The following is a 12,461-nucleotide window of genomic DNA, read 5'->3' as shown; positions in this document are numbered from 1 at the left end:
ACTCAGTCAATAACAACCGGTATGACGGGGATACGAAGCTAACAGAAAAACGATTTTCTGAGTTGTATGTGTGTTAACTGTAACAAAGTTACAGTGAAATCATCCCCCTTTTTACCACAGATGATTTTAAATTTTACTGACATGTCCAATTCGTAAAAATATAACGCGTAAAAATTCAAATCGCCCTATTTTAAGTAAAATTCGTAAACAATCACAGCAGTAAAAATTACCCGTTATACGGTATCTACAACTAATCTTCCTTCTAACATTTGAACCAAACAATAGAGACATTATACTCATCAACATTTATAAAATACATGCACAACCACAGACTTTATCTATTGCACTGAGGTTTAATATTATCAGTCTCAATATCACAATACATTTATGCATACATGTATTTAGACAGCCTATTGCCATGCATAACAAATAAAGACAGATTGATTCAATACTTAATATGTACATCTACATAATTTAATACAGAGTTCTTCCCATTCATAATTTGACCAGTTCTGAATGAGACTTGCATGTATGAATAGTCAACAGAGTCATATGCTAATGTACATGTACATGTACATGCATTTATTTACATTTTAACCTGTAACAGCTATGACTTAATTGCAACAAAATCATACATAAACCAATGAACATCTCTGAACTATTTTTCATAAATAACAACTACAGTACAGGGCTGCGTTCAAGATCATAGCACCTAGCCTAGCCCCTAGGTCGTAGATATCTACGTCTATTGAACGGACCGCTAGGTCTCAGATTTGAAGTTAGAAATATTCAAACAAAGACTAATTACATCGACAAAAAGAATTTCATGTTTGTTATAAAGTGATAACTAAGGTGGCCATCTTGAATTTGATGCTTAGCATAAAATATTTAGGCTACAAATATCTACGTAGCGGCTAGGCTAGCTTATCGTTCAACTTCGTAGCCCTATGTAGCGGCTACGATCTTGAACGCAGCCCAGGTATATTATTTAGGCAATGACCGATAAAGTGAATTTTTCAAGGAACATTTTCTATCAATCCAGAATCAGTTTTCATAGAAAACACCAGTTTAGTATTTCATTACTATCAAAGGTACAATTCACATACAATCTGAATCATAAAGAGGAATCACAAGAGAAAAGAAAAGACCCGCTTGAAAGCCCAATGGTAAATATGTAATGTCTATGTTTCTTATATTCTCCAATATTGTAACTATGTACAGACTAGTACATTGATTAGAATGTACATGTACATTGTTTTTAATTGATACAACTACATGTATGTACACAGAATGTTAAAAAGGTTGTAACATTTTTGCTTTAACATTGGTAGCAATAATGGCCATTAAATTTCGTTTAAATACAAACAACAGTAAAAATAACAAGTTTTGACATTGTGGTACTTTATAACAGTATTGATTATTACATCTTTTGATGATATTCCAAGTTGTTTTGTCTATTATTCGTACAGTTTCTTGATACCAACATCAACAGAATTCTTTAGGTACATATGGCACCGATAGTTGAAACCCCAATACACAAAAAATGTACAATGCGATGTAAGAAAAATAAATACAAACAGTCATCCTTCTCTCTCTCATAATGAAGCCCAACAAATATTTAATGAACAATGCTATTGTTATTGAACCGTCCGATCCCACAAGTCCGACAAACATCCACCGTTTTCAGTGCGGATCTTCACATCTCGCCCAATCCCACCAGTCCGACAATCTTCCACCATTTTTTTGGATCCTCACATCTCGGACACACTCTGTAGGACGTGCTGATGATACTGGCTTAGGTTGCTCACACTCTTCCTCACATCCATCACGACGGCGCGCACCTACAGGGAATTAATCAGAACATCACAACGTGTGTACAAGCTCTATAGAGTTAATTGCTAAAGCATGTCATTAAAGTGATTCATCAGCACATTATAGTCAATGTACAAAAGTCAACAGAGCATGTACTACAGGTAATTAATCAGCACATCATAATCCTTGTAAATTATCAACTTCGTAATAATTACTAGAGCATGTGCTACAAGTGATTTATCAACATCATCTGTACCAGGTCAATAGGATCATTACTAGTACATGTTCAGTTAAGCAATAATGTACCATATTACATGCACATTTAACATGTTCATTAGGTCATAGTTTGCTCCCCCCATTCCTACCCTCAATGTTTTAACTACCGGTATAATCAACAAATGAAGATTAATTGAAAAAAAAAAAATAGACAATTTCCACGTTTGGTATCCAACAGTCTATTATCATATAATATAACAAGATCATTTTGTTGAACAATTCTATCTGGAAAATAACACAACAATATACTTTTAAAAAATCCTCAATTTTATAATGAAAAGATTTTAACTCACTAGATTGGTAAAGAAAGCGTTTTCCCTTGGTTTCTCCGAGTATCTCTCGTACTGATCCAAGCTGTCTTGCAGTTTTAGTGTAAGGCTGTCATAGTTGGCCCTCACCACATCAAGAACCTTGAACAAATGATAAAAGTACCATACAGAATATAATCAAATAAATGCAAGTAACTATTGAAGAAAAATTTTCCAGGGATACTTTATAAAAAATATTGTATCTAACATTTAAAGTACAAGTAGTAATGTAGTTGATAACCACCACTTGGTTTTACCTGTTCCTCGGTGAGAGAGGAGAGCTGATTGGCTGCTGCCCAGGAGTCAACCTTGGGAGAGAAGTGGTTGATGATCGCCCTGAGAAGAAAGTTATGAAGCAGTAATACATTTGTACAAGTGCAGTTTGAGAATATCACTCCTGTTATGTAGACACTTAACAAATTATACCCGATCCAACAGGTGCTCTTAAAATTATCAAAATATTTACTACCGTACATGTATTTCAGTTGAACTTAAATGGTAAATATTTGGATATTTTCTTGCACAGTTTTTTTTTTTAACTATGAATGTTCAAAGCACTTTAAAAAAAAAAAAAAAAATGAATATAACACAAACTGAACTAACTTGACATTGACCAGGTGATTGGTTAGTCGGGCAGCAGATTCTTTGCTTTCACCATCACTGGTGGTGTACCTTAATGCTGTAGAAAGACAAACAGAACTTTTAAATTATATGACCATGCAGAAACAAGAAATCTATCATTTATCAATACACCTGTATTTTACGAGATAACTAATAAGGATGTACATGCAACTTAAAAATATTTCTGATAAGGATGTGACCACAAAACATCCAATATGGATGTAACCAAAAGACATCCAATAGGGGTGTAACCAAAAGACATCCAGTAAGGATGTAACTGCATTTATCCAATAAGTTATCGAGTATGGATTTAAAAGCATTATATCCATTAAGGATGTAACTAAAAGATATTCATAATAAAATAATATTGAATTCATTCATCGTAAAGTTCATAAGTGTATTAGTTTAAAGTTGTGCAAAAAAATTCCTATGGTGCTTACCCATGGAGTAGAGATTATCAAAGACTTGGTGCATCCTGATTATCTCGTAATACAATTCATCGTAGCTGTTGGGATTTGGCAGAAAGGTGTCACCATAGGTGATGAACAAGTTGAAGATGTTAACTACCTATAGGTGTGAAAGAATTTCAATTTCAAGAGCACTGAACTCTATGAATAAAGGAAAAAAATCTTTTAAATACAAAAATGTGCATAATTTTCTCTATGAAAATGTGTATTTTCCATGCATAGTACCAATAAAAAGTTTTTGAATATGGTACAATAACATGTATTGAGAAAGCAGTATGAACTATCCAGTACATGTTTGTAAATGTTGATAACAAAATGTAATTTACCAAGAGAGAAGTTTACCTTGGATGACAGGTGAAAAATGTTATTATGCTTCTTCAAGAGATTGGACTCGTTAGACAACAGGTACTTCAGGAGATTAATAAGAGCTGAAAACAAATGTATGACTGTACTTTAAAAACTGAGATATGTTAAAATGATTGTTTTTTAGGTCATTACACGTAGCGTAATTGCTGAGCCAACATTTATAACAGTTGAATTAAGATCTTTAACACACACCAGTCCACAGCTCTTTCCAGGGATACTGCAGACGAACTCGACACTTCTTCTGATAACAAAGGACTCGCTGTATGATTCCCAGACATCGACTAAAAAAAAACATGCATATGTACTGGGTGTAACTGGTAATGGGTATGCAAGTTTTATGTGCGGTTTTCTTTATGCCAACCAATTGATATGATAAATTTCATAGAAAATCTCAGAGTTTTAACAAAATGATTGCAACAGAATATGCAACATAAACAAGGCTTTATTCTTTAATAAGAAATCAAATATGATCCACTTACTTGTACAGCTCTAAAGGAAATGACTTCATCATGTGACTCATGGTAAACTCAACCATTAAATCTGAAACAAATTAAAACTAAAACAGTGAAACACCCTATAGGCAATATTCCATCCATCTTAAATTCACAGTTGTTATTTTGAGCAAATTCTTAACCCTCTACTTGGATGTGGAAAGTGACTGTTGAAATAATTGTATGTATTGATACCTAATAGGGCACAAACAAGTGGGCGAGAGGGTGTGTCTTTTTCCACTTTCATTTTCCGATGTCTCATTGGCTGAAAGTCAAGAATTTTGAGATAAGCCCTGTCATTGTTTGAAATCCCAATTTTTTGTACATGTGTTTGATATGATATTGTTATCATTGTAAATAATCTACCCACCATTCTGTGTAATGTGACCCGGAAATTGATGTTTACATCATGCATCAGAGAGTTAGCATACTGGTCCTAAAATTTTAAATGAAAACTTCAGTAGTAGTTTGTCTTCAGTGTTAATGAAACAATTTAAAAAAAAGATTCAGATTATCAAAGATCAGTAATGGTATCTAGTCAAAAACCCCTTTTCTTACCTCTGCAATGCATGTTAGAATAACTAGACAGAGTTTGGCATTGCTGTGTTTTGTTTCATCTGAAAAGAAAAAACATTTTTGTCAGAGTCTAGATCGCCTATTTTACTGCAAATACAACCAAAATCACAGAACTACACAAAAATCATGATGATGCATTTTGAAATATTAAGTACCGGTACATCTACACAGATTTCACTTTCAACAAAATATGTACAAGATTTTATGCCTGACCTTTTGTATCCTGCATCACGATGGAACTGTACTCTAGAAACGTCACCAATAGGTTGGTCGGGTGACTGGACTGTTCCAGAAGGGCTTTGTCAATTTTATGCAGTTCTAAGCAAGACATTAATAGAAAAACACAACAATATACAAACCATTCATCGTACATGTAGCATTTACTAATACTGTAGCATTTAATTTTTTATGTTGTATTACAATATATAAATGTCTTTCAATCACAACATTTGATGAATGGGATGGCTCTGTTCCTACCTGGGGCGGGGTCGTTAAGGGGATTGGACACTGGGACCGTGGGGGAGGAAGGGGGTGTGGTCGGTGTTGATGGGGTGTGAGTCTGAAAAATTTGAAAAAAAAATTACATGAAAGGATGACGGCTATATGAAACATGCAAGCAATGCAATAATATTTTTTTTTTTTTTTACTTATAATCATTAAGAAGTCACTTTCCATTAAATAGTCTTAAAAAATATGGATATATAACTATAAAATCTTGTCAATTTTGATATTTATTCAGTGCCATTGAATCAATTAAAACCTCTTACATGAGTGAGAGCTGTGATGAAGTTTCTGTTTAGGTGAATGGCTTCGTACAATGCTAGTAGAACTAAATCGTTCGCCCTACAAAGAAAAAGCAAACTGATCTTAAATATACTTTCTTTCCAGTGTTTTTATAATTTCTTCAAGTTCTGTCTATCAAATTGGTATTCTCCTTTTATATATTAAACAGCAATGCACCTCTGATGGATTTCTGATCATATTTGAGTTGAGGAAACTAAAAATGTTTGAAAATACTGTAAATTTTAAAGCCAAAAAAATAACTATTTTTTTTTTTTTTTTTTTTTAAAAATAACTATTAAAGTAGTCCGAGTATCGCACTACGTCATAATACGGATTTTAAATGATTAATGTTGAGAAACTCGATTCTGTTAAAGTTAAATGAAAAACGAAGTTTCTGATTAAACCAGGATCTCAGGTATGCTTATATCTTCTTTGTTTTGCCCCCCCCCCCCCCCCCCCCCCCCCGAATTTTTCTTCAAGTTTTCTTTTACTAAAACCGGTTTAAATTTAGAGACAGAAGCTTTTTCGAATTTAATCAATCGTCAATTAATTAATGTTTAAATGATATCTAGCATTGTTGACAGATCTAGGCTGAAAACTGTAGCAAAATGTGATTTTTACGGATTTTTTCGTCAGGGTCTACTTGGTTTAGAGCTTATAGCGTGAAAAGTAATCCGTCAACATATAATTTTTTTAACCAAATCTTTTTTCTAAGATGTCAATCTATAGAATAAACACCATGAATTTAAGTTTGAGTCCATAAAATAATTAAAAAAATACCAAACGCGATACTAGCATTGCATTTTTTGTATTCTATTTTGATACATCAGGTCCATAAAGCGTACTTACTTACAGAAATTTGCGCAAAATCATTGATGAGATATGGCTTAAATAAATATTTATACTCTATTTTGTATGTTCATTCTAATTTTCCCAAAATTGGTAATTATTTTTAGGAAAAACGGACGTCTGGCAAATTTCATAATTGTCAATAATTTTCGCAAGGGGGTACACCCGTCTGAGAGGTGATAACAAACAAACTAGCCCGTAAACATACATATTTTCTTTTGTATATGTATTGCTAGAATGTATATTTATCATTTAAAGCTAAGCTTTTAATGATTGAGCCCATTTAGTGCCGAGTATAGGACTACCTTAAAGACTACAATTTTTAAGGAGTGATATATCTATATATAACAATACAGTAATTTCATATTATTTGAAAGATAGTGTTTAAATCTGATGAAAATACTACCAGATGAATATTCTTCTTTAAAACAGAGTTTACTGGCCAACAATTCAATTCTGGTGTATTCAATACCGTATACCGGTATATATTTTTTATTCATAGATGTTAAAGGATCATTTATATGCATATACAAAGCAATTTCACCAAAAAAAATTCATTTATGTATGAAATTAAATATACATGTAAATGTATTTGTTATCAAATCTAAGATGAAATCAACCTATTCATTTTTATCCAAGGGTGTCAATTAAAACTACGATATAAGCAATTTTTTAGTACTAACTGATACATGTACATATGTATCAAAAACACTAAAGTCAAAGATATGCATACATAGGTTTATCTTCAAAACAAATAAAAGTTATTTTCAGTACATAGATGTAAATGCACCATACATATAAAAATAATGCATACCTTACAGCTGAGATGTGCTTTTCATCTGGTACAAACATGTTTCCAACCTACAAAGACAATTTTAAGAGTTACTTCCCTTGTCAGAAAACCAAGACTTCGACATCCTCTAAATCAATTTTTTTGGTAATCTATAGAGAGAGTAGACATCTAAAAACAAAAGATAAAAATGTAATTAAAATAAAATCACAATAAACTTAGACTTAATCAAAACTTTATGAGAAAATAAAATTTGATTTTTTCATATAACATTATCAAGGTTCAGGTTTTTTGCCAATACAGATCTTTCAATGACCAAAATTAAATGAACTTTCCTCATTTTTCAAGTATTTTGCCACTTTTTTCAACCATAATTTAATTTGTATGAATATGTGTATTCTGATGTCATAATTGGTATGATTGACAGAAAATTCTTCAGAAAAAATTGAATTTTGCATTCCTATATGTTAATTATTCCTCCTGATGAGAAAATAAATGTCAAAAATTTTATAAGCAGAAATGACACCACTGATTGCTTGTTAATGAAACCTTCTGGTTCTGTTACATGATGACTGGTGGGGACATGCTCCATGCATGAGACATGCCGCCGGCTTGTTACGCTAGGCATGTGTACCTTCTGACTCAACACAGAACCTTCATTAACAATAACTCTATCAAAATCATAAATTATCCCCAACCTGAAATTAATAAAATAATTTCATCACAATTTGTCACAAAAAATTAATTACCATGCTTGCAAATGCAGAAAACCAGCCTGCTTGAGCCTCAGTACTACGACAGTGGTATTCCCTGTAATTGAAAATAAATACATGTTGGTATGTAACAAAGTATTTCACATGTAATATCGTCATACATTTCCAATGTTGTTCAATAAAAATTTTCAACTGAATAACAAATTATTTCATCAAAGTTTATGTTTTATTATTATTTATTTTAAAACTATATTGAAAGAACAATAACTTTTTTTATACAAGAGAAACTTACAAAACAAATATGTGTGCAATATAAATGTACCTACCTGTTAAAGTCTGATAAAGCTCCCAGTACCACTTGGGCATAACCCTGAAACATACAGCAAATATTTAGTGTTGTTGTGTTTTTTAATAAAAAATGGAATATTACATACATGTATATACATGTAAACTATACTTTCATGTCGCTGAACAATAAAAAAGTTTCAAAACTATTACCATGAGCATTTCACTGCAGTTTTACACTTAATACAGCTATCTGGTTGTATGTTTCCTTTAATATATTACATAAATTAAAACCAAACTTGACAATGGTCTAGTCCATGCATACTCACAGTCAATGCTAACTCGTCGTCCAATATGGAGAGTTTAACAATGTAAGGATTTGCCGACTGAAATAAAAGTAAAAAAGGCACAATTTAAGTATGTTACTGATTACTGCAAATCCCACAGCTTGTGATGCGGACAATTTGATCTGGGTCGACAGTCTTATAAAGTCTTGAAAAGAGAAAATTAGTTACCCTGGCTGGTACAGGTATATTAAACCATTCAGTGATTACCTCATATTTCCTATACTGCACCAGCAGAGTAAGGACCTGCACAGCATCACCTCCCAGCATCTGTCTCAGGTTAACATCTCCTAAAATCTAATGGAATGCGGAGATGTATAAGTCGATCTACACAGACATATTTTTTTCTTCTAATCTGTTGGGGTTTTCGCAAAGTCAATACAATATGGTGATAAACATGATAAGGACAGAAGAGTGGCCTGTGCCATAATTTATGAACCTTATGAAATAAATTTTCAGACCACCATTTTCATTCAAAGGAAGTGACTACAATGTACTGTTATAGTGATACCTGTATCAGGGACTCGAAGACGCTGTTGATCATGAGGTACTCCAGTAAAGTGTTCAGACTGATGTTATCAGCTGCCTAAAAAAGAAAGAATTTCATATAAACAGACTGAAAACATGTACATGTACACACAGTGTGCACAAGAATATTAAGCATTTAAAATGTGTGTATAATTCAAAGTCCTCCTAGAAAGGTATATCAATCAATTCTCATCAAAATTCATTCATTCAATTTACTAATTAAGATTTATCTCAAAAGATCTGAACACTTACTGTTGCTAAAACCATAATGAATCTGAGAACTTGTTGCTTTAAAGCTGTTGGATATTCTCCATTGAGGATTTGATTCAAATTTTCAACCAATTCCTTATATAAAATAAAAGAAGTACACATGTTAATGAATGATTCCAGACCCAAGGTGTAAATCACAAAAAAATCCATCTGCATGATTCTATCTTACCCATAATCAAGGAGCAATTACCTGCATAACAGTTTCTGCAGCATCAAAGCCAATCAATATATTGATAACATCAAATCCAAAATCTCCAAAATTCTTTCTACATACCCCACGAACTAATGCCGCCATTGTCTGGAAAGAAAAAAAAAACAGCAGCAGGGAAATCAGTTTTAAGTTATAACTGCCCTAATTAATCTTGCTATTGTTTTTGTCAAATAATCTAAAATATGTCTTCACAAAGCTTTCTCATACATGTATTTTGTTTCGTGCTCATTGCACGTACTACAATCTCACTGTAATTTTTGCATGCATAATAGTTGCACAGTAGGTATCAACTCTAACAATAATAGTTTATGTAATGTTAAAAGATATGAACATTGCAAGAAAATGCATTCCAGTATCTGAGTGAAGTGATTAAGATCATTTCATGATATTGTATAATTCTTTGTCCTTTGTATGACTTAATTACTTACATAAATTGCATTGACTACTCGGATGGTATTGTCTTCCTTTAAAGATTCCACTGCTCTGTAAAACAGAGCATTCAGATTTTCCTGCAAAAAATAAACAATGTTTTACAATTATTGCATATACACAAAAGAGATACGAAGTAGGCAAAAGGTAAAATATTCTGTCATTAATTTATTTACTGTGGAAATGATACTTCACCTTTAACATCATGAGTCCTTCTCCACTGACTTTGTCAAATTCACTTTCAATGTATGGAATGTTTGGCTGTAAATCAAGGGAGGAATTAAAGAACTATATATGATAAGAGTTAAATTTGGCCCCCTTGATTCGCCATTTTTTAAGTGTTTCGGGTACAATGAAATGTTAACTAATTTTTTAGAAGAGTTGATATAACATATATTTTTCATCTATTTATTTGATCTATTTGCACTCACTGGCAGTATCTGACGTCAGAAGTGACGCCATTTCTATAATTCAATCAAAATCAGCCAAAAATTGAAATTTTTCTTATCTATTTACGAATGGGAAATATAAAGCGCATGCTTGAACAAGGAAATTTTTTTTGTCACTTATTAGTCTTGGCTAGATACATCTCTGATTAAAATATTTTATTTGTTCAAGAATGCGCTCTTTGTTTTCGGAAGGAAAAACTGCTTGAAAACAAGCTGTTTTACGCTAAAAATGCAAAAATGGCGGGAAAAGGTTGTCTTTACAATGTCATTGTTCTAAATTGTGGGCACTTGAACCAAAATGAATATTATGTAAACACATCACATACATATCTGTACTAAGAAAACAAAGAATGATAGTAAAATAATGATGTTCATTTTAGGGGGCCATTTTAGGCCCTTATCATATATAGTCCTTTGTAAGAAAGATAAAAACAACCAATTTCTAATATATTTATGCAGAGAAATAATGCAAGAAATTCAACTGTAAACAATTGTTCTCCATAAGCCTTTGTACACTGTTCAGGAGCCAGTGCAGTAAAAATTTTCCACACTTCAGTAAAATATTCAGTGCCAGTTAAAATTTCTCTGCACCAGAATAAAAAAAAAAACCCATAGCCCCTTATCTGCAAGTATATTACAAGGTCTGCATGAAAGTCATTACTGTCTGAATAATAATTCATAAAACAAACCTTTTGTTAATATATTCAGTATTGTTTATCCAAACATTTGGTCTTTAATACTGTCTTTACCACAAAAAGTCATGAATATTGAAAAAAGTTATCACATTCTTTTGCAACACAGCTTAATTTTAAAAGATGAAGAACTATAGTAAACAATAAAAAAAATTATGAAAACTAACATTTAGACATAGCTTACAATACCTTAAGCAAGAAAAATTCATCCCAGAAGTTTGGGTTGCCTGAAGAAGGGTCCTCTCCCTATAACCAGTAAAGAAACCAATAAATATTACAGAATTAAATGTAATCATATTCGTTAAAATTAAGTTAAAAAGTTGTCTGAAAAATCAGATCTATCAATCAGTTTCTTTTTTAATAAAAGTGTTGATTCTAAATTTTGTTCTTTACTAATTTTCAATCTAAAGTTAAAAGAATATTTAATGAAAAATTAATTTGTCATGTAATGATTTGTAACTTTAGAATGAAAATTATAAAACAACAATACCTTAAGTAACATCAGAAATTGACTATTACCTGAAAGAATGCTTCATATATCTGAACAATTTTCTCCTTCAGGGCCATTTTGTTTGAGGAGCCTTTGCGTAACAGCGCTGCGTGTCCATGGGTACGTTTAAGGTCCGTTATAGCCTCTTGACTCATTCTTAAACAATTCAAATGTTTGCAAATTGTACATGCTTTGAAATTAAGTGACAAATTGTAAATCAAAATTCCAAACTATAACTCACTCTGTAACGTTATACTTCAGTATGTAGATATTTAACATAAATTGATAAATAATGTACTCCTTTACAGTCGAATTTAGATTCAGTGTAGCGGATGATCTGATAATTGGGTACAGACTTTGTACAAATTACAAAATACCTATGATTTAACTTTCTTATACACAACAATTGCCGGTGTGAAATTATGTATTTATGATTATCATAAACTTAAATAGTCACAAAACACGTCTTATGCTACAGTTCTAAGGCATAGATTGGATCATGAATAAACTCATTAATCTTTTGGTTGGAAGGCGTATGTAAAAGAAAGGCTATTCTAAAAGCAGAGTATTTATAACTAAACTTACATATAAGAATTTCCTTAAAACAAAAGTCTAAATGATTTTCTTTGGCTTAGGTGTCTGCATCATCTGCAACTTCCTGTCTAGGAGGATGTTCTAAAATTAAAGTGTTGTATACGGAAAAACGTTTTC

The 12,461-nt window shown here is 32.0% G+C and overlaps 1 protein-coding gene across 1 annotated transcript; it reads right to left on the bottom strand.

Annotated features, from left to right (window-relative positions):
• Positions 1-333: 333 nt before the first annotated feature.
• LOC105332250 (armadillo-like helical domain-containing protein 3) lies at positions 334-12,455 on the bottom strand. Its single transcript, XM_011434783.4, has 27 exons — positions 12,336-12,455; positions 11,780-11,906; positions 11,450-11,506; positions 10,315-10,380; positions 10,119-10,199; positions 9,670-9,777; positions 9,462-9,554; positions 9,193-9,267; positions 8,892-8,978; positions 8,667-8,723; positions 8,379-8,422; positions 8,089-8,149; positions 7,364-7,410; positions 5,685-5,760; positions 5,395-5,476; positions 5,131-5,235; positions 4,900-4,958; positions 4,712-4,777; positions 4,537-4,606; positions 4,330-4,390; positions 4,043-4,131; positions 3,827-3,912; positions 3,458-3,584; positions 3,000-3,075; positions 2,654-2,732; positions 2,382-2,498; positions 334-1,841 (listed from the first exon to the last, which is right to left on the bottom strand). The coding sequence occupies exons 2-27, from the start codon at positions 11,903-11,905 to the stop codon at positions 1,752-1,754; spliced, it is 2,085 nt and encodes a 694-aa protein (XP_011433085.3). The 5' UTR covers position 11,906; positions 12,336-12,455; the 3' UTR covers positions 334-1,751.
• Positions 12,456-12,461: the final 6 nt, after the last annotated feature.

The sequence above is a fragment of the Magallana gigas genome, chromosome 8, assembly GCF_963853765.1.
Source record: "Magallana gigas chromosome 8, xbMagGiga1.1, whole genome shotgun sequence".
Taxonomy (NCBI): Eukaryota; Metazoa; Mollusca; class Bivalvia; order Ostreida; family Ostreidae; genus Magallana; species Magallana gigas.
Note: the sequence above shows the minus strand (reverse complement) of the source record. Positions and strands in the feature narration are given on the sequence as shown.